We start from the raw sequence: 22,275 nt of genomic DNA, 5'->3' as shown, positions 1-22,275 counted from the left end.
CTACCTCCAGCCCTCGGAGCTGCGTCTGGTAAAGGATGGTAGAGGTAGGAGATGATGTAAGTCAAAGGGCACTGCCGTCCACCTCGTAGGACAAGACACGACCGGGAAGGGAAACCTTCCCATTTCCAGAATACCGCAAATCTCCCGCAGACCCTCTTACCTACACTGGCGGGTGGGACCTCTTTCCGACTGGCGTCCCGGCTGACCAATAGCGGACCCAGATCAGGAGATCCAGCCAATGGCTGAGAAGCAGAGATAGATGGGGCGGGGCATGGTTGCTAGGGCCTACTGGTGGGGTGCGGCGAGAGGCTCCGAGAGAGACTCGGCGGTTGCTAGGACGGGAGGTCACAGAGCGCGGCTCAGGGATTGGGCAGCGACGGGAGAGGTGGGTGGTGATTGGGCTGTGCCCGAGAGGCTGCGGGTGAGGCGCGGGCGCGCAAGCGGGAGTTCCGGCGGAGGCCCGTGCTGAGTGCTGGCGCCTTCACCATGGCCTCGTCTGAGCTGGACTACACCATCGAGATCCCGGATCAGCCCTGCTGGAGCCAGGGTATGGAACGACGGTTGGGTCCAATCGTGGGGAGGTAACCGAGCGAGTCTGTGGGTCGCAAGCATAGCTGTGGCTCCTCCCCTCTCGCGGCCCCGCCCTCTCGCGACCCGCCCCCTCACGGGGTTCCGCAGGTCCTAGACTTTGTCTGGCCCACAGAGCCCCGCCCCTGTACAATCCCCGCCCCCGTACAATCCCCGCCCCCGGAGTCGTCTCCGGGTCCGAGCCCCGCCCCTTCCCTGCGGCCTGGGCTTTGTTGAGGGATTTTTCTGTCTTTTCAGTTGGAGATCTCCGGTCTGTGCCCTCTTTTCTCTCGCAGCTGAGAGCTGCCTAGGACAGGGGTTGTCCTGATTCGTTTGTTTGGGGTCAGGCTTCCCACTTCCAGCCTCTCTTCGGTGGTTGTGGCTGGAGGACCCACCCATTATTTTCCACCCACTGTTTTCCCCGGGGGTCCTTGCAGAAGCCCGGGACACAGGACTCATTCCTCCCACTGTCCTTCACAGTGGCTAACCGAGCAGTCTCTGCTGTCAGGTAGAAGTCGGTTCAGATCCTCCCTTTAGTAGTTGGGTGACCTTTGGCAGTTTCCTCATGTACAAAACGAGGCTACCGATAGTAACCTCCCTCCCAGGGCTGTTGGTTACACAACTGAGGTAATTTGTGGAAAGGACCCAGCATAGTGTCTGGCATGAAGTAAGTATAGTGATTAGCATTACTCCTCCCTAGAGTCATATCATTAAAGAGTGGTGTGTGGGAGGCTCCACAAAATGAGTAGCCTGTAGAGCAGGCCTGGATCCTTGCAGTGAGAGTTGAATTGGGGGCCCAGAGAATGGAAAGTCTGGCCTCGATTGGGAATTTTAAGAGAGGAGGCTTGAAGTACTGAGCCCATCATGTCTCTCCCTGCATTAGTTCACATGGTCTTTCCGCCCTCCAGTCTCACTGCCAGCAGCTCAGCCTCTTGTATGGTTACCACAGTGATCTTTCTTAATGTAGAGGTTTGCTTTTATCACTAGTCTGCCTAAAACCCTTCAGTGGCTCCTTATTGCCCTCAGGATAAATCAAGTCCAGGTTCCTTAACGTGGCATTCAAAGTCCTTCGTAGTTTATCAGCCCCTGCTTATCACTTAGATCACTGTGTCCTTCCACTGTTCAATTTAAGTTTTATGTTCTGGCAACACAAACTGCTTGTGATTCTCCACACACTTCTTGCTTCTCTGCCTTTGCTTCTGCTGTTTCCTCTGTCTGGAATGCCCTTTCCCCTCTGCTGCCCCACGCCACCCCTCCCTTGTCCTTGTCCGTTTCATCATTGAAGGCTTAGCTCAGATGTTGCTCTCCTTCAGGAGAGCCTTCCCATCCCCTCCCATAGCATCTGTTTTACTTGGTTGGGGTCTAGGAGGAGAGGGCAGCCGCTAGGCTCCCACAGGACAGATGGCTCTAGACCAGATGTATTTCCTTAGAGCTGGGTATGTTGGCATAGGGCTCTTGAGCTTACAGATGTAAAAATGCTTTTGAAAGGTGTTGGCATCAGGGGGAGGTGAAGCCAGTTAATATTATTGCCCTTGGAGAGCCACCAGCCACGAGAAGGGGTAGAGCTGCTGTGGTAGGGCAGGTGTTCTCCCTCAGCCCAGGTGGGCAGCCTGCTGGTCTTGGTTCACAGTTCACTTCTACCTCCTGCTGGTTCTATGGCTTTGGCAAGTGACTGAGCCTTCCTTGGCCTCAGATTCCTCCACTGTAAAATGGGAATTGTAATAGTGTCTGCATCATGAAATTGTGAGGGTTTACAAGAGAGGGACTGGGTGTGTGTGCCTGGCATGTCTGTGTGTTTCCTCTATTTGTGGCTCTCCTCACTGCTTGAGGAAGCTGGGTCCTAGGGGGCCATTTAGTACTGCGTCCTTCTACTAGCATGAGGGTGTTCTGTTGCTTCAAGACCCTTCCCTGATAGGATGCTTCCTCTCAAACATCCTGGACTGCTGTAGGTAACTGGGATTGTTAGAAAGCACTTCCCTTTCTTGGGCCACAACAGGCCTTCCTGTCATTTCTGCTTTCAGTTCAGCATTTGTTGTGTCCTGGCCACGGGTTAGTTATTGGTGCCTCAGAAGTGACTCAGGCACAGCTCCATTCAGGGAGCTGTGGTTTGGGGGAGGAGTGAGGGTTTATAAGCAGGTGGTTTCACAATGATGTGATAACTGCAGGGCTAGAGGGTCGTGGTGGGTACAACACAGCAAGGTAGTCTCTCTTCCTCTGTCTTCAAGAGGTCAGCTCAGGGGTTGCTTGGGTGGCTTAATCGATTGAGCATCCGACTTTGGCTCAGGTCATGATCTCATGGTTTGTGAGTTTGAGCCCCACATCAGGCTCTCTGCTGTTGGTGCAGGGCCTGCTTCAAATCCTCTGTCCCCCCCTCTCTCTGACTCTGCCCCACTCAGGCGCTCTCTCTCTCTCTCCCTCTCTCTCTCAAAAATAAACACTTAAAAAAAAAAATAAAAAAGAGGTCAGCTCATGCCTTCCTCACCTCTCTCTTCTCCTAGAGAAATACCTGTAGGGCCTTCAGCTGTCACTCCTCTGATGTGGTCCTAAGAACCTCCTCCTTCTGATGGCCCCTCTGGATTGGCTTCAGTTCATCATGCCTTTCCCTCTTAGAGTGCGTGCCCTAGAGCTGAGCTGGATTGTGGGACCGCAGAAGGAGGTCACAGCACCATGATCCCCTGAATCTGTCTGCAGAGAGCTCTTTCCAGGCCGACATGGCCTCACACAGGGATACTCTGTGGGGGATCCTGGAGATTGTCTTTCTTTTGCATTTATTGTTTAATGGTGGAGAAGTGTATAGGACAGTTATATTTGGTCTCCAGAATATCTTTTCCCTGTATTTATTTTTTTTTTTCCAACGTTTATTTATTTTTTGGGACAGAGAGAGACAGAGCATGAACGGGGGAGGGGCAGAGAGAGAGGGAGACACAGAATCGGAAACAGGCTCCAGGCTCCGAGCCATCAGCCCAGAGCCCGACGCGGGGCTCGAACTCACCGACCGCGAGATCGTGACCTGGCTGAAGTCGGACGCTTAACCGACTGCGCCACCCAGGCGCCCCTATCTTTTCCCTGTATTTAAACATCAAAACTGCAGTGCCTGGCACTGCGGTGAGTGACAGGCGAGCAGCTGCTACTGGCATATCAGTTAGCTAGAAGGCAGCTGCACACCTGCAGTTGTTCAGAGCCCAGGCTGGGCAGCCCAGGATCCTTCTGCCGGGAATCCCACCAGCCAGTGTCTGTGGTTGCCCATGCTGGGAGGATAGTCTGCCCGGTCCTTTGCTGAAGCTGCTCCCTTGCCCTGGTGTCTCCCTGCATCCTGGTTCTCTGACCAGTGATCCCCTCCCCCTCCTAATACTCTGCTCCTATCTCATTTCCTTGGAGAAGGTTCTGTTCTCTGGTTCTCGTAGCAGGGATCCCTGTCATAGTGCTTTTGACGGTTTTGCTCACTGTTGTTAGGGGCTGGCAAGGATGAGGTGCCAACTAGGCTGAATGGAGTCACTTGGCAGCTCTGTGGGCCTGAGCCAGAGATGCTCTGACATTCCAGGCTGAGGCCATGCTGCCCCTCCTCCCAGCCAGAGAATGGTCAGCCAAGTCCTGCCTCAGGGCCCCCTCTCGGCTTGTTGGGAGCACTATATTGCTCTCATGTTCAGTAAACATTTTCAGAAATGATTGGTTCACAGGGTCTGGACAAGGGCTCATCTTAGAGTACAAGGAAGGCCTTCGGAGGTCACAGAGAGGGGAAGTGACGGGTGTATTGTAAGCCTAGGCTTTACTGTGAACCTGCTAGTGTCAGCACTAGCAAAAAAAAAAAAAAAAAGTGGGTCCCCAAAATGGCCAATTAACCCTCAGGAAGCTTTCACTGGCCCTGGGAAACAGTCTGGAGTGGTTTTGAACACGATGGTGGGCTCCAGGCATTGAGGTGGCTTCCTGGAGAACAGTGGCCCAAGGTGACCGAAAGCTTCACAGAGCCGATGGTGAGCAAAGGGAGTGCTGAAGTAAGGGTGCTGGGGAGGCCTGAGGTGGCCTGAGCTGTCACACCGGAGAGGCCTCGGAGGCCCAGGTGAAGACAGTTGGGACTTGATCCTCTCCTTGCCTGCAGGCCTCCTAAAGGCATTTTTTTTTTTTTTTTTTTTTTTTTTTGAACAGGGGAGTTTATTTACAGACATACCCTGGCTTATTTATTATTGCTTTGCTTTATTACCCTTCGCAGATGTGGGTTTTGTTTTTTTTTTTTTTTTTTTTACAGATTGAAGGTTTGCGGCAACCTTGCATCAAGCAAGTCTCTGGGTTCCATTTTGCCAACAGCATTTGCTCACTTCGTGTCTGTGTTGCATTTTGGCAATTCCCATAATATTTCAAAAAATTTTTTAAACGTTTATTTATTATTGAGAGACAGAGATACAGAGTGTGAGCAGGGGAGGGACAGAGAGAGGGGGAGACACAGAATTCGAAGCAGGCTCCAGGCTCTGCGCTGTCAGCACAGAGCCTGACACGGGGCTTGAACCCACACACCACGAGATCATGACCTGAGCTGAAGTCAAACGCTTAACTGACTGAGCCACCCGGGTGCCCCAATTCTCATAATATTTCAAAATTTTCATCATTATTATATATATTTTTGGTGATCTGTGATCAGTGATCTTTGATGTTACTATTGTAATTGTTTTGGGGCTCCACAGACCCCACCTATGTAAGATGAATGTTGTGTGTGTTCAACTGCTCTACTGACCACCATTCCACCTTCTCTCTCCCTCCCTTTGGGCCTCCTTATTCCCTGAGACACATTATTGAAATTAGGCCAGTTAATAACCCAATACAGTGGCCTCTAAGTGTTCAAGTGAAAGGAAGAGTTACGAGACTCTCACTTTAAATCAAAAGCTAGAAATTGTTAAGCTTATTAAGGAAGGACAATGTGGAAAGCTGGGATAGGCCGAACACTATGTTTGGCATAAGCCAAACAACCAAGTTATGAATGCAAAGGAAAAGTTCTTGAAGGAAATGAAACGCGCTACTCCAGTGAGCACACGAATGATAAGAAAACAGCCTTATTGTGGATACAGAGAAAGTTTGAGTGGTCTGAATAGAAGATTAAACCAGCCACAACACTCCCTTAAGCCAAAGCCTAATCCAGAGCAAGATACTAACTCTCTTCAATTCTGTGAAGGCTGAGAGAGGTGAGAAAGCTGCAGAAGAAAAGTTTGAAGCTAGCAGAGGCAGGTTCATGAGGTTTGAGGAAAGAATCCATCCCCATAACATCAAAGTGTAAGGGGAAGCAGCAAGTACTGATGTAGAAGCCACAGCAAAGTCATCCAGAAGACTTGGCTAAGATAATTAATGAAGGTGGCTACACTAAACAACAGATTTTCAATGTAGATGAAACAGCCTTATATTGGAAGAAGATACCATTTTGGACTCCCATAGCTAGAGAGAAGTCAGTGCCTAGCCTCAAAGCTTCCAAGGACAGGCTGACTTTTGTTGGAGGCTAAGGCGGCCGGTGACTTTAGGTTGAAGGCAATGCTCATTTACCATTCCAAAAATTCTAGGACCCTTAAGAATTATGATGAGTCTACTCTTCCTGTGCTTTGTAAATTTAACAAAGCCTGGATGACAGCACATCTGTTTACAACATGGTTTACTGATAGTCTAAGCTCACTGTAGAGACCTGCTGCTCAGAAAAAAAGATTCTTTTCAAAATATTACTGCTCATTGACAATGTACCTGGTTACCCAAGAGCTCTGATGGAGATGTACAATGCGATTGATATTGTTTTCATGACTTGATAACACAACATCTATTCTGTAGCTCATAGATCAAGGAGTAATTTCAACTTTCACATACCATTATTTAAGAAATGCAGTTAGTAAGTTTATAGTTGCCACAGACAGTGATTCCTCTGATGGATCTGGGCAAAGTAAATTGAAAATCTTCTGGAAAGGATTCACCATTCTAGATGCCATTAAGAATATTTGTGATTCATGGGAAGAGGTCAAAATAGCAACATTAACAGGACTTTGGAAGAAGTTGATTCCAACCCTCCTGGATGACTTTGAGGGGTTCAAGACTTCAGTGGAGGAAGTAACTGCACATGGGGTAGAAAGAGCAAGAGAACTAGAATTACAAGTGGAGCCTGAAGGTGTGACTGAATGGCTGCAATCTCACTGATAAAACCTGAACAGATGAGGAGTTGCTTGTTATGGAAGAGCAAAGAAAGTGGTTTCTTGGGATGGAATCTCCTCCTGGTGAAGATACTGTGAAGATTGTTGAAATGACAACAAAGGATTTAGGATATCACATAAACTGAGTTGGTAAAGCAGTGTCAGGGTATGAGAGGATTGGCTTCAATTCTGAAAGAAGTTCTCTTGTGGGGTAAAATGCCATCAAACAGCATTGCATGCTACAGAGAAATCTTTTGTGAAAGGAAGCATCAACAGATGCAGCAAACTTCCTTGTCTTATTTTAGGAAATTGCCACAGCCACCTCAGCCTTCAGCAACCACCACCCTGACCAGTCAGCAGCCATTAACTCTGAGGCAAGACCCTCCACCATCGAAAAGATTATGATTCACTGAAAGCTCAGATTTCAGATGATGGTTAGCATTTTTTAGCAATAATGTATTCTTAAAGATTTTATTTATTTTTTAAAAGTAACCTGTACCCCCAATGTGGGGCTCGAACCCACGACCCTGAGATCAAGGGTCACATGCTCTACAACTGAGCCAGCCAGGTGCCCCAGCAATAAAGTATTTTTAAATTAAGGTATGCACATTGTTTTTTTTTAGACACTTACTAGACTACAGTATAGTATAAACACAACTTTTGTATGGACTGAGAAACCAAAAAATTCACTTGACTCACTTAATTGTGACATTTGCTTTATTGGGGTTGTCTGGAAATGAGCCTGCAATATCTCCAAGGTATGCCTATATTTTTTGAATCATAGTCTCTTTCAGACATTAATAAAAACCCTTTCCAATTTGTCTGCTCTGTACCAGGTGCTGTGCTAGGCTCTGGATTTGAACTCCAGACCTGGTGGACCCTTTACAGGCTTCCCTTCTCTGAGGTCTCCAGGGTTGCTGTTGTACTTACACTGTTGACCATGTCCTGCTCACGTGCCAGGCCTGCCAGGAGCACTTCTCATGATTTTATTAATCACAACCACCTTGTGAAGCAGGGGACGCTCTTACCCCGATTTACAAATGAGGAACAGCAGAAACCTGGGGGAACTCAAGTATCTTACCTCAAGTTATCCCAGCCTTCAACTCTGGAGCTCCACTCCTGAGCTAGTGCATGCAGATTTCAGTTGCCCTTAGTAAGTGTTGTTTGAATACAGTTCCATTTCTAGAAAACAATGAAGGACACACACACACAAAGAAAGAGGTGTCCAATAAAGTCTTTTTATAACAGCAAGAATTGGAAATATCATGTCCAATAATGGGAGATTGTTCACCACAAATTATGAAATATTCTACAGTTGCTCTGTAGCCACTAAAAAGAGTGGTGTAGAAAAATATAAACTGACAGGGAGAGATGTTCACAATATATTGCTAAATGGAAGAAAGCAGGTTACAAAACTGATTCCATTTTTATTAGATATTCAGTTTCTCCTTTTCTACAGTAAGCATGTGCTCCTCGTGAAGGGATAGTGTCTTTGATTTATTGAACTCTTTCTTTGTGCCAGCTACCATGCTAAGCCCTCTATCGTCATTATTATATTTAATCTTTGTATTATTAGCCCCATTTCACAGATAAGGAAATTGAGGTTTAGAGAACTTGCTGAAGGTCTGTTTCACAGTTATTTGTGGCAGAGCCACAGATTTGAACGCAGATAAGGTTTTATTTTTATTTTTTTAAAGTTTTTATTTTAATTCTAGTTAGTTAACGTACAGTGTTATATTAGTTTCAGGTGTACAATATAGTGATTCAGCAATTCCATACAACACCTGGTGCTCATCAGGACATGTGCCCTCCTTAATCCCCATCACCTAGTTCCCCCATCCCCCCAGCCACCTCCCCTCTGGCAACCATCGGTTAGTTCTCTATAGTTAAGAGTTTGTTTCTTGGTTTGTCTTTCTCTCTTGAATTCAGATATGATTTTATATAGTATGTACTCTTTTTTTAAAAATTTATTATTATTATTATTTTTTTTTTTGGAGAGAGAGAACACATGCAAGTGGGGAGGGGGCAGAGGAAGCAAGAGAGAATCTCAAGCAGGCTCTGAGCTGTCAGTGCAGAGCCCTATGTGGGCCTCGATCCCACAAACCGTGAGATCATGACTTGAGCTGAAATCAAGAGTTGGATGCTTAACTGACTGAGCCACCCAGGCACCCCTGTTAATGTGATTCTTGATCTTGGGGTCATGAGTTCGAGTCCCATGTTGGGGTACGGTTTCTTTAAAAATATATATCAGGACTGTGAGAATTTAGAAGGTATTTCTGGGGAAGCAGAAGAAACTGAGGATCTTTTGTTCTTTGCATTTTAAAAAGAAAACAGGCTCTTTGCCTTTTGATTCTGGCTTACAGAGAAAAAGCACATATTGTGTCACAGACCCTTGTGCCTCATCAGCCTTTCCTTTGTCTTCTCCACATGCCCCTGGGATAGACACAATCTAATTTATGCTTTAATTTTATCACTTGGACTGTTGTACAATATATATATTTGTAATTCTTGTATTATTGGTGTCAGTGTTGTTTTGTTGAGTTCTAGAGGACAGGGAGCCTGTGAGATTAAATTGTTTTGTGGGTGCTCAAGAAGTGCCAGGGTTGAAAAGAATAAATACTTCTGCCTTTGCCAAGAGGCTAAAGTAACATTTTTTTAGTGGTCATTTATTTATTTTTGAGAGAGAGAGCACAAGCAGGGGAGGGACAGAGAGAGAGGGAGACACAGAATTTGAAGCAGGCCAGAGCCTGATGTGGGGCTTGAGCCCACAAACCGTGAGATCATGACCTGAGCTGAAGTCAGAGACGCTGAACTGACTGAGCCACCCAGGGGCCCCTGGGCTAAAGTAACATTTTAACTCTCATTGCAAAAGTGATACATACTGATTTTAGAAAATGGGTAAAAAATATCAGGAAAAACCAATTGCCTCTAATCCCAGAAATAGTTGCTATTAATATTTGATGTGTTTTTTCTGTTTTCTTTAAATTTTTTAAAAATATTTATTTATTTTTTGAGAGGGAGAGAGAGAGAGAGAGAGAGAGAGAGAGCGTGAGCGAGCGTGAGCTGGGGAGGGGCAGAGAGAGGAGACAAAGAATCTGAAGCAGGCTCCAGGCTCTGAGCTGTCAGCACAGAGCCTGACACAGGGCTCAAACTCCTGAACCATGAGATCATGACCTGAGCTGAAGTTGGTCACTTAACCAATTGAGCCACCCAGGCGCCCCTTGATGTGTTTTTTTCTATGCACAAATATGTGTGTGTGTGTGTGTGTGTGTGTGTGTGTGTGTGTGTGTGTATTCTGTTGTATATGCTGCTTTTCAACTTGCTTTTTCACTTAATGTACTATTAATTAAAAAAAATTTTTTTTCAAGTAATCTCTACACCCAATGTGAGGCTCAAACTTACAACCTTAAGATCAAGAATTGCATGGTCTACTGACTGAGCCAGTCAGGCATCCCTATTACTATTAATTTTTAAAAATAATAGCATTATTGAGATATAATTCACATACCATAAAACTCACCCTTTGAAGATGTACAATTCATTGGCTTTGAGTATATTCACAGAATTGTGCAGCCATCACCACTAACTCCAGAACATTTTCATCACCTCAGAAGACACCGTATACCTATTAGTAGTCCCTCCTCATCCCCCCCTTCCTTTAGCTCCTGGCAACTACTAATTTACTTCTCTGTGGATTTACCTATTCTGGACATTTCATATAAATGGAATCATACAATATATAGTCTTTCATGTCTGGCTTCTTTGACTTAGCATATATTTTCAAGGTTCATCTGTGACTTGTAGCCTGTATCAATACTTCATTGCTTTTTATGACCAAATAGTATTTCATTGTATGGATATACCAAATTATTTAATTATTTACCTTGAGAGAGAGAGAGAGAGAGGGAGAATGTGCACACGTGTATGCATATATGAGTGGGGCAGGGGCAGAGGGAGAGGGAGAGAGAATCTTAAGCAGGCTCCACGCCCAGTGGGGAGCCAGACAGGGGACTTGATCTCACAACCGTGAGATTGTGACCTGAGCTGAAATCAAGAGTCGGTTGCTTAACCGATTGAGCCACACAGGCACCCTGCAAATCCTTTGCCCATCTTAATTGGGTTGTCTTTTTATTGTTGAGTTGTAAGAGTTTTCTTGTATATGCCGGATACAAGGCCCCTATCAGATATATGATTTGCAAATATTTTCTCCCATTCTGGGGCTTTGATTTTCACTTAAGAATGTTGATTTATTATTTCTTGAGAGAGTGAGAGTGAGTAGGGGTGGGGCAGTGAGAGAGGGAGAGAGAATCCCAAGCAGGCCCTGCACTGTCAGCGCAGAGCACGCTGTGGGGCTGAATTCATGAACTGTGAGATTATGACCTGAGCCGAAATCAAGAGTCAGATGCTTAACCGACTGGGCCACCCAAGCATCCCTTGTTATTTTCACTTTTTTGATAGTGCCCTTTGAAGTACACATGTTTTTAATTTGGATGAAGTCCCAATTTATCTATTTTTTCTTTTATTCCTTGTACTTTTGTACATGTCCGAGAAACCATTGCCTAGCGCAAGGCCACAAAAATGGACTCCTCTGTTTTCTATAGTTTTAGCTCCTACGTTAATGTTTCTGATTTTCCTAAGGTATTATTGAGTATTTTCATATGATTAAACACTTCTCTTTCTTAGAAGTGGAGTTGCTATGTCAAAGATCGAATGTTTTTGAGACTTTTGATACATGTTCCAAAATTGCTCTTGTCCCTGTCATTTCCCTCTGCCCTCCCACCTGGCTTCCACTGTTCTGGTTCAGGCCTCTGCCATCTCTTGCCTTGCACGTTACAGCAGCCTTCTGTCTGTTCCTAATGGGCACTGCCCATGCAGCGTGATAAGTGTGGTGGCATGGTGATGACAGGTGCTGTGACAGAACAGAAGAGGGGCATCTAACCAGTCTGGTGATTTGGGGTGGAGGATGAAAAGGGGTTGAGGAAGACATCAAGGGAGACTTCCTGGAAGCAAACAGTGAGCTGACTCAGCAAGTGGAGTGGGCATTAGCAAAGCATGAACGTGGAGCATCAGCATCCTGGGCTGGGGAATGAGGAGCATGTGCAAGGTCCTGGAGCGGGGTGGGGCAGGGTGGCATGGTGGTCCAGAGAGATGGACATTGACTGCCACTTCTTGGCTGCATGTTCTTGGGGAGAGGGACTTGCTCTTCTGTGTTTTAGTTTTCCCATCTGTAAAATGGGGACATTAGTAACTAACTCCTAGGATGATTGCAGGACCAAATGAAGCCCCATATGTTGGGGTTCTGGTTGGGGTAGCCAGTCCCTGAGGAGAAGCAGGTGGAAGAGGTCAGCATTGGATCTGTTGATGTACAGAGGGAGCTATGTGTACACGTTTGGAGCTGAGGTAATAGAGATTTGGTTAAGGCTAGGGGATTGGGGGTCACCTGGGTGGCTCAGTCAGTTGACCGTCTGACTTTGGCTCAGGTCATGATCTCGCGGTTTGTGAGTTCAAGCCCCACATCAGGCTTACTGCTGTCAGCGCCAAGCCCGCTTTGGATCCTCTGTCCCCCTTTCTCTGCCCCTTCCCTGCTTGTGTTCCCTCAAACATAAAGAACCAAATCAATAAATACAGACAGACAAACAGACTGGGGGCTTGGATTCTGTTACCCAGGGTGCCGGCTGGGATAGTGGTGACAAGCTGGTCTCTAGACCACTTAGGTTTGGATTCTAGTTTCACTGATTATTGTGTAACCCTGAGCAAGTCATTTATTATCTTTGTGGCTTAGTTTTCCATCAGTAAAATGAGAATAGTAACAGTACATTGTTCATGGGATTGTTGTAAAGATTAAATGAGTTGATAATAAAGTGCTTAGAGAGTGCTTGACATATAATGCTCTTTTCCTGTTATCATTATTGTTTTTCTTTGTGATGGGAAAGAGGGGGAGGTAGGAGCTGGAGGGAGATGTGGAATTCAGAGAGGTCTGTGATGGTTTAGGAACAAGGTGGATTTGATTGCCTCTGCAGGGTCATGGGAAGTCCTGGAGTATAAATGAGAGATGGAGCCAGTGCTTGAGTCTTGGCCCTGGGGGCAGCAGCCACGGCGGGGAGAGGGTGATACGGCCAGTGGAATGAGCATAAAAGGAACAGGGGCTTTTATAGGAGGATGGAGGAATCATGATCTGGATGTGGCAATAAATAACAATAGCCATAACAATTACTTTTATTACTCTGGAAAGGGCAATGGGTAACAAGAAGAATGCCAGCTCTTTCTCCTTGGATCCATCCTTCACTTTGCAGCCACATGTTCATTCCAGCACGTGTCTCCCGAGTGCCTGAATGGGCCAGCTACAGGGCTGGGCACGGGGGGATGTGGGGATAAACACGACACACTCAGTGCCCCCCCTCACAGAGCCTGCCAGCTAAAGGGAGAGATAGACATTATATAATTGTGCGAGTTATTAATACAGATTGGATTGTGCCACTTCCCTAATTCCAGGATCATCATTTGTTCTCTACTGCTGTGGAATAAAATCCCAACTCGTGTGCATGGCTTGAAAGGCCTTGCAGGATTGGGCCCCCAAACCTGCTCCTGGCAGCTCTCCCAACCACTGCTTCTCCTCACCCAGGCTTCTAGCCCTCCCACCCCCCCACCCCCACCCCCCAGGACTGCTTGCTGGGCCTCAGACCAACTGCAGTATCTCCAAAGCCTCATGCCCTCTCTCCACCTGGCAGCTCCTAACGGGCCTCAGGGCCAGCACAACAAATGTGTCTTCCTTCGGGAGATCTTTCCCAGTCTCTGTCACTCCCAGCCATGTTGCCAAAGCACCTTGGACCTCTCTGGGTTGTAGCACTTGAAATATAGAATCAGAAGGGGCAGCATGGCTCTGGTGGGAGGAGGTCAGGGTGAAGGCTCCAGTTAGGAATGGGTCACAGGAGGAGATTGTGCCGGGGGAGTGGGCATGCCTGCAGACAGGAAGGGCACCTGTGGCTCAGGGGCAGCCTCGAGGGCCTGGCTTGAGTGGAGGGGCCAGTTGCCTCTCATTAGGAGTAGTATGGAAAGGCTGGGTTCTGGCAGTAGGCAGTGTGTTCAGGGTGTCCGTATTCTGAGAGTTTCTTCATGGAAATGCCTATCTAGGGGAAGGGTCATCCCTACCTGAGTTGGTGAAGCCAAGGGAACCTGTAAAACCTGGTGGAGCAGAATGGAGTTTCACATCCAGCTTTGGGAGGGGGCAGGTCAGAGGCCCAGGAGAGGCTGTTTGAACCTTGTCCAACTGGGAATGCGCCAGTGCCACTGGTGGGGGCTGGCCTTAACTTCAGGAGGCCACCAGGGGGTGTGACATCCCTTGGCTGCCCTCTCTGTATTTGAGATAAATGCCAAGGCCCTTTGCTGGTGTCTTGGTGGTGGCCTAGGAGGGGACCGCTATAGGCTGGGGGAGGGGAGCCTATGCTCAGACAGTTGCACAGAGGTAAGGGGGCCTCCCTGGGGCAGGTCTCAGACATCTAGTTCCTGGGTCTCAGAGATTCAAAGGCATATCCAAATGGGTGGCTGTTGATTGCTACCCCTGAGACTGCTCTAGCCTGAGCTTCATGGGGAGTCATCCCCAGGAAGTCCTCCCCAGATATGGCTTCTCCACCAGAAGGGCCAGGGCAGTCGAAGAGCTGCCCTGGCAGGGGGTGGGGACACCAGGCTGGGAAAGGTGGTGAGAATTTCTGGAGTGGCCTGGTGTAGGACCTTCTCCCTCATCAGAGGTCAGGCCAGCATCAGGGGAGCCTGGGAGCGCTGGCAGGCATCAGAAGGGACTGAGGCGCTGGCAGCTCCTGCTCCAGGCTGAGTTGCGACCCAGCCTGGGATCCCCATGGGGGCGGGTAGTTAATCTCTGAAGGCCAGAGTCACCACTGCTGGAGAGCAGGCACATTGAACTTTTCAATCACATTAATTTCCACAGGAAATTGTTGTCTTCCTTTTGTCCAAAGGTTAGTGATTTATATTTACCATTCTCTTAACTAGCCTTGAAATTTACTGTTGCCAGGTCACCGCTGGCATCCATAAATCTCGAGGTGGCAGCTGAGTATTGCCAAGTAGCTTGATACTTGGAAGGGCACACCCTGGCCCTTTTGGGAGGGCAGATAACTAGTAACAGACAGTCCCCGCACGAAAGTCCCCCTGACTGCGTGGGTGCTGGCTTGGCAGGGGGAATGAGATGAGGTCTGACCAACAAGGTTGCAGGGAGGCCTCTTTGAAAGCAGCCGTAGAAGAAACAGCTGGCTTTGTGCCTTAGCATATCACCGAAGGAGACCTGCTTCTAGTTGTGGGTGGTGCTCGTGGCACAGGAGGTCTCAAGTGGCTTAGTTAGGATGGGGAGCAAGGGCCAAATTGCCAGCTCTGTACTTCCAGTGTGACCTTAGTGTACTTCCAGTGTGACCTTAGACCAGTAACTTAAGCACTCTGTGCCTCAGTTTCCTCATCTGCAATAATATTCCTCCTAGTGTTGTTAGGAGGGTTACATCTCAATAAATATTCGCGATTATTATTCTCTGGCAGGACAGGATGCGTGGATTGGCATGGGCCCTCAGAGTCAGTCTGCTTCACCTCCCTGTTGGTGCTGTCCTAGCCATTTCTCCTTTTAAGATCCTCTTCTTCCTGGGGCTCCTGGGTGGCTCAGTCAGTTAAATGTTTGACTCTTGATCTTAGCTCAGGTCTTGAGCTCAAGAGGTTGTGAGTTCAAGCTCCGTGTTGGGCGTGAACTGTACTTAAAAAATCCTCTTCTTCCATGTGCTCGTGAAACTAGAACAGGGCTGACAAACTTTTTCTGTAAAGGACCAGTAAGTATTTTAGGCTTTGTGAACCACACGATCTCTGTTGCAACTACTCAGCTCTGCTGTTTTAGGAAGAAAGCAGCTACATACACTAAGTAAATGAGTATGGCTGTGTTCCAATAAAACTTTATTGTGGACAGTCAAATTTGAATTTCATATAAGTCATATGTCACAAAATACGATTCTCTTTTTATTTTTTAAACTATTTAAAAATATAACAACAATCATTTTTAGCCTGCGGTTCATATAAAAACAGACCACGTGTCACAGTTGGCCCATGACTTGTAATTTGCTGACATCTGGATTAGAAGGTGAAATTGCATGGAGAAAGTCCTCACTTACTTTTCTCACCTGGGCTATGTCTTTGAGTTACTAAAGAAAGGTGCCCTCTTGTGGGTTTTTCCAGTGACCCTGTAGTGCCTCCTAAGAGGCTTAAATGCCACTTGAGGCAGGACAGAGGAGCGAGCCCCGTGGGAATCAGAGGCCCAGGGGCTGGCAGGATGCCTAGGTCTGGCATCTGTTGGTTCCCTGCCTACAGCTAGAGTGGTGCTGGCTCCGGACTGGCCAGTCACCCTCACCCCACATGACAGCTCTGGTGCTGACAGTCCCACTGTATCTGTGTTTCAGAGAACAGCCCCAACCAAGGCGGGAAGGAGGTGGGGACACGACAGCCTTTGGTGATTCTCTTGGGCTGGGGTGGCTGCACCGACAAGAACCTTGCCAAGTACAGCGCCATCTACCACAAAAGGGTGAGTACTGCAGGCTTGAGGACACCCAGCTCATTGGGGCGCTGCCCCCTGTGGCCCCTCTGTGGGGAACTCAGCCTTGGCCGTCCTCATCCCTGGGCTGCAGTGTGGCAGGCCTGGGAGTGGCACGAAGAACAACCTGTGAGGAAGATGTTGGGGTCATGGGCATTTTGGCAGGATTATCCCTTCTTGATGCTGCTGGCTCTGTTGCCTGGTCTGTCCCCCTCAGCCCCCTGACCTGCTTTCCCTTCCTCCTCCTCAAACCCCACAGCAGCCCAGCCCTGATGTGCTCCCAGCTGTGGAGTCAGCCCAGACCTCAAGTCTGTTGTTGCCCTGATGGGCAGCAAAAGCCTGGGCCAAGTGTGCTGGGAATTTTCTCCTTTTCTGACCAGGTGAGTTTCTGTCTTAGGTTGACCATGGACCTTCACATTCCCATAGTAGAAGGGCCTCTTGGAAAAGTGATTCAGGCTGGAGGTTCTTGCTTCTTCTTAAGCTACCCCAAGAGTTGGATATAGAGCTTCTGGTAATTGGAGAGAGGCTTAGGAGGGCTGGGTTATGTTTTGGAAGCCCCTTTCACATCTTTGGCTTCTGGCCTGGCCCTGTCTTCCTCGGCCCAGACCTCCCAAAGCAGGGAGACACCAGTGCGGACAGCCCTAGGTGCCACCTGGAAGCCCTGGGCTGAGGAGTGGGGAATCTCCTGGGAGAAAGGCCAGGCAGTACCCTCTGCCCCCTGCCTCAGCCTCTCTCCACTGACCTTTGTCTGCACTGTGCATGAAGTAGATGGTGGCCCTGGAATGGGAGAAGGGTTGGGGGAAACATGTAGTTCTGAGCTTGAGGCCTTCCCCCACCAACAAGGCTGGTCCTCAGGCATTGCTGTTTATGAATGGCCTTGCTCTGTGGGTAGTTTTAGCGACTTCTGAATTCCACTCACTGGGCCAGGCTGGTTTGTCTGGCTTCTCCAGTGGACTAAGATCCCTGAGGGCAGGTGGAAGAATAGGAATAGGTGAGCGTGGCCAGAACAGAGAATGAAAGAAAGGGCAGGTGTCAAGAGACAGGCTGGGAGGGTCCTGGGGGGATTTAAGCAGAGGGGTGATGTTAGATCCCAGGGAAGGCAGTGGGGTTGAGTTGGCAAGCTGGTGGAGGGGTTGTCTGGGAAAGGGGGTCAGGACAGGATGGGTATGGAGAAAAAGATTTTCCAAACCCATACTTCTAATACTTTATTATTTAAAAGAAAAGAAAAATACTGCATCTACACATAGAGATGACCTTTATCTGCTCATTAGTGCCCATCCTTTCAGCTTTTCTCTGTATCTTTTCTTTACCTAAACCGCATCTGTTGACTACACTATTTTGCATCTTGCCTTTTTTCAGATCATGATCCCCACCTTCCCATGTTAATCTGTTTTTATCTCTTCTAGTTCCCAGTCTGTATTCAGGTTCTTCCGCAGTCCCCAGAATGTCTTTTATAGCTGATTTGCCCAAACGAGGATCCAATCCAGGATCACCCATGGCATCTAGTTATTTTGTTCCTTAAGGCTCTTTTATTTTTTTAAAGGTCCTATTTAATTAATTAACTTTTTTAGAGAGAGAGAGCACGAGTAGGGGAGAGGGGCAGAGAGAGAGAGAGAGAGAGAGAGAGAGAGAGAGAATCCTAAGCAGGCTCCATGCTGAGCATGGAGCACCATGTGGGGCTTGATCTCATGATCCTGGCATCATGATCTGAGCTGAAATCAAGAGCTGGACACTCAACTGACTGATCCACCCAAGCGCTCCTTATTTTATTTTTTAAGATTTTATTTTTAAGTAATTTCTACACCTAATGTGGGGTGAGTGCGAGATCCCGAAGGTGCTGGAAGGAAAGTACGATGGGCGCTAAAAGCTATCATGGGGTTTGACCATTTGGGAGAACATGGGTGACCTTCGTGAGAGTAGTGTAGGGGAGCCAGTGGGAAGGGGTGAAGCGGAGAGGGAAGGTGTCTAAGACCGTCTAGGAAGGTGGAGAGAGAGGGTGGGTTAGAGTTAGAGGGGGACACAATTAAACTGCAGAGAATTTTTTTTTTTCTTATTTTTTTTTTTTTTTTTTTTTTTTTAAACGAGGTTGGTTTGCTAGGAATCTAGAGAGAAGAGACTGAAAATACAGGCGAGGGAGGCAGGGACCCTCAGTAAGGCCCTGGGGCCGAGTGTGCACAGAGATGGAGAAATGCTTGGCTGGAGGGGCGGGGGGACACTGGGATCTGATGTGCAGGGACTTCTAGGAGCATCTGATTGGGGAGTTGGCAGCAGAGATGCCAGGCACCTGGGAAGCCTCGAAGTGAGGCCCAGACCCACGAGCAGGGAAGCTTGGCATGTCATGCCCTTCACGGGGGGTGGAGGTTGTGTGCGCTGTGTGTGTGCTCACAGGTGACATGCAGTTGGAGGGCACATGCTGTGCGTGTCCTCGTAGATGGCGTGTTCATAGGAGTTGCTGTTTGTTTCTGCACCACCAGGTGGTTCTGCATGTGAAGCCTCCAGCAGGGGAGTGTGTGTGTGTGTGTGTGTGTGTGTGTGTATACTCTTGAAGAGAGTGCAGCAGGCAAGTGTGTCCCCGCCAGTGGTGTGGGTGCTTGTGGGTGTGTACAGCTGGCTATTGCTTTTTTGTGCACTCATAGATGGTATGGTAGGTGCACGTGAGTGAGTGGTGGGTGCCGCGTGTGTCTGCCTCTGTGGGATGGCAATGTGGGTGGGCTTTGTTTAGTCCTAGGAGTTGCACATGTGTGGTGGTGTGATGTGGGAGTGTGTTTGCATTTGTGGGCAATGCTGTGTGTCGCATAGGGGGGAAGACGTTTCACATCCCACTGGGAAGTCAGAACAGAGAGAGCACTTTGTGAAGTTTCCCAGAGCCTGAGGGGGCAGGTGGCATTGGTGACCCCCTCTGCAGAGTCTCAGGAAGGGGGCTTAGGCATGCCAGGGCCTTGGTAAGAACAGTGCCAGGAGGAGTTGGGGCAGATGTCAGATTGGAGTCAGCGGGAGGGGTGAAGTTAGGGGGCTAATGGCAGGATTATTTCAGCCGACCATTGCGTTGAGCTATAGGTCATTCAAGTACTGTGGCCGTATGATGTTCTCATGAGCCCTCCTACCGTTACTGATTGCTGCTACTGTTTACTTTGTGCCAGGTGCTGTTTTGGGCACTTGAGATGCATTTTGTCATTCAATCTTCATAGTCCTGTGAGATGGATGTCATCCTAGTTTACAGTTGGAAACACAGACTTGGGAAGATGAAGGAGACTTCTTTTCGCTTGTGCTGTTAAGAAGTGGTGCCAGGAATTGAACCCAGACCTGTATGACCCCAGAGCCCACCTAACAGATTCCCCTGACAAAGGGCCCTTTGTCTCTGGAACAGGACAACGAGAGGGGATTAGGATGCAGGCTCATGGCTTTGGCTGCCTTTTCTAACTGACCTAGAAGAGGATCTATCTGGAGATTTTGAGGCATACTTGACTCAGGCGTTGCGAGGTACAGAAGCCTAAGAGTTTGGCTCAGATTTTAGAATTTGAGGAACAACAGTGTTTACTATATTTGGAATTTCAGGGCGAGTGGGAGGAGTGATTCCGGGCCTTGGAACCAGATAGATTTGGGTGCCAGGCTCCTGTGCCAGAGAGTATGGACTCTGCTCTCAAGGCCCTGCTGGAAGGTGGCAGTGGCCAGAGACTGACACGATGCGGGGTCTAGCTCACGAGTGGCCTCTGGTGGTCAAGACTGGGACCTGCAGGCCATAGCTCCTGTGTTCGGTCTTTATGGGGTGGGGTGTCGGATGGTCCTCCTTGGGTCTGGGAGCGTGGGGATAGTGCTGAGCTGAGTCACTGCAGCAAGGTGTAGCCAAGCAGTGAGGCCATAAATATGTCAGAGTTGAGCAGATGAGGGTGTAAGGGGGAGGTTGGGAGGGAGACAGGGTGTGGGCCGGAGTGAGACTTTCTTTTGGTCAGCTTAGATATCTCCAAAGCGAGCTCCAAGCCTCACGTACCGTGCCAGGCTGAGTGGCCTTGGCCAGCATGAAGTGATTATTCCATAAATGGGCCTTGAGTGTACCTTCCACTCTGGAAGGCACCCGCATCTGTGAATGGTGAGCTGGTGCCTGGACACTGCTAGGCCTGTGGGCCTCTGGCATTTGGAGCTTCTGGACATCTCTGACCTAGCGGTACTCCCCTACCCCTACCCCCATCCCCGAGGACCGACCAGGCCTCTCTCCTCTCCCCAGGGCTGCATCGTGATCCGATACACAGCCCCATGGCACATGGTCTTCTTCTCCGAGTCCCTGGGCATCCCTTCACTTCGTGTTTTGGCCCAGAAGCTACTTGAGCTACTCTTTGATTACGAGATTGAGAAGGAGCCCCTGCTCTTCCATGTCTTCAGCAATGCTGGTGTCATGCTGTACCGATACGTGCTGGAGCTCCTGCAGACCCATCGGCGCTTCTGCCACCTGCGTGTGGTGGGCACCATCTTTGACAGCGGTCCTGGTGATAGCAACCTGGTGGGGGCTCTGCGGGCCCTGGCAGCCATCCTGGAGCACCGGCCTGCTGTGCTGCGCCTGCTGCTCCTGGTGGCCTTCGCCCTGGTGGCAATCCTGTTCCATGTCCTGCTCGCTCCACTCACTGCCCTCTTCCACACCCACTTCTATGACAGGCTACTCGATGCAGCCTCTCGCTGGCCTGAGCTCTACCTCTACTCGAGGGCCGACGAGGTGGTCCTGGCCAGGGATGTGGAACGCATGGTGGAGGCACGCCTGGCACACCGGGTCCTGGTGCGCTCTGTGGACTTTGTGTCATCTGCACATGTCAGCCACCTCCGCGACTACCCTGCTTACTACACAAGCCTCTGTGTCAACTTCATGCGCAGCTGTGTCCACTGCTGAGCTCCTTCCCCACCCAACACCCACCCAACTTACCTCTACTCCAGAAATAAATGCCTGACACCTCCCCACAACCTATATCCACGAGTGGGGTCCTCTTCTGCTTCACCTCCCTTACAGCCCTCTGGGACTTTGTGGTCCCGCAAATAGAGAATTCCCATTGAATTTTAGCAGCCTCTACCCCAGGGACTGTGGTGGTCTGTTTATCCCAGGATCCTGGTGGGTGGGAGTGCCTGGACAGGTCTCTGTAGGAGTCTTGCAGCGGCTGTGTTTGGACAAGTGCAAGTGAGACTGCTAATTTCTGTGGCAGTTAGGCTGTGTAGGGTGGGATTGCTGATGAACCCCAGGGTTGATCTTTAACTTCTTGAAGGGAAGGTGAGCTTTGTGGGAGGTGCCGGAAAGGAGGGTCAGGCCAGGGCAGGGGCTATGATTTCTGCCCCAAGGCCCCAGAAGGGCAAAGCCCTGCAGCATGAAGCACCATCCGCCTAGATCCACTTAATAGTTCACCGAGAGGCTTCTCTGTGCTCACTGCCGGGGAGCCTGAGCCAGATGGGGAGCTGAGGATGCAGAGGTGGCAGGCCTGCCTGGGTCCGTCACACTGCCAGGAAGCCACTGGTTCAGGAAAGCTGCAAGGTGTGTAACAGGCAGGTGGAGCAGGGAGCAGGAAGACAGTAGCACCATACAGGAGCTGGGACAAACTCAGTAGCCCTGAAGATCAGGGCTGGGGGCCATTTGACTAAAACAATCAACTCCATCTTCTTGAGAGATGCACTTGGATCATCTCCAGGCAGGAGAGGCAGCTTCAGCCTTAGAGTTCTGTATCATCTCTCATTCTATAAGTCACTGCTGCACAATGCTGGCACGTAGTAGGTACTCAGTAAATATCTGTTGATTGGATGAGCTTGCTGTGGTGTTCAAGGGACTTGGTGGGGCAGGAATGGGCTTTGATAATTTGACAGTGAAGGAGATGGCTGGCCAAGTTCTGGGTGGCAGCTAACCCTTGATATTCTCAGGGCTGATGGACTCTGTCTCAAGAGCTGAGCTCAATCTGCATCTGTCAGCTCTCTGGGACCTCTGGGACAGTTGCCTCCAATCCCGGTGCTGTGTGGTTG

General features: G+C 49.0%; 1 protein-coding gene across 3 annotated transcripts; it reads left to right on the top strand.

The window, feature by feature from the left end:
• The first annotated feature begins 437 nt into the window (after positions 1-437).
• On the top strand, positions 438-21,243 carry TMEM53 (transmembrane protein 53). 3 transcript variants are annotated; one of them, XM_040469987.1, is made up of 3 exons: positions 438-547; positions 16,160-16,281; positions 20,513-21,243. In XM_040469987.1, exons 1-3 carry the CDS (start codon positions 487-489, stop codon positions 21,164-21,166), a joined length of 837 nt encoding a protein of 278 aa, XP_040325921.1. In that variant the 5' UTR covers positions 438-486; the 3' UTR covers positions 21,167-21,243. The 3 variants fall into 3 exon arrangements, with proteins under 3 accessions (XP_040325921.1, XP_040325923.1, XP_040325922.1); XM_040469988.1 differs by lacking the exon at positions 438-547 and adding an exon at positions 16,550-16,670 and having other exon boundaries at positions 16,168-16,281; XM_040469989.1 differs by lacking the exon at positions 16,160-16,281 and having other exon boundaries at positions 462-547.
• Positions 21,244-22,275: the final 1,032 nt, after the last annotated feature.

Source organism: Herpailurus yagouaroundi, unplaced genomic scaffold (assembly GCF_014898765.1).
Source record: "Herpailurus yagouaroundi ecotype Mexico unplaced genomic scaffold, PumYag 77, whole genome shotgun sequence".
In the NCBI taxonomy this organism is placed as follows: Eukaryota; Metazoa; Chordata; class Mammalia; order Carnivora; family Felidae; genus Herpailurus; species Herpailurus yagouaroundi.
This window is presented reverse-complemented; position numbering and strand designations above follow the sequence as displayed.

Coding starts and splice junctions, on each gene's coding strand:
- TMEM53 (XM_040469987.1), top strand. CDS start 487: ATGGCCTCGTCTGAGCTGGACTACACCATCGAGATCCCGGATCAGCCC. Junction 548..16,159: donor TCAGCCCTGCTGGAGCCAGG/GTATGGAACGAC, acceptor TCTGTGTTTCAG/AGAACAGCCCCAACCAAGGC. Junction 16,282..20,512: donor GCGCCATCTACCACAAAAGG/GTGAGTACTGCA, acceptor TCCTCTCCCCAG/GGCTGCATCGTGATCCGATA.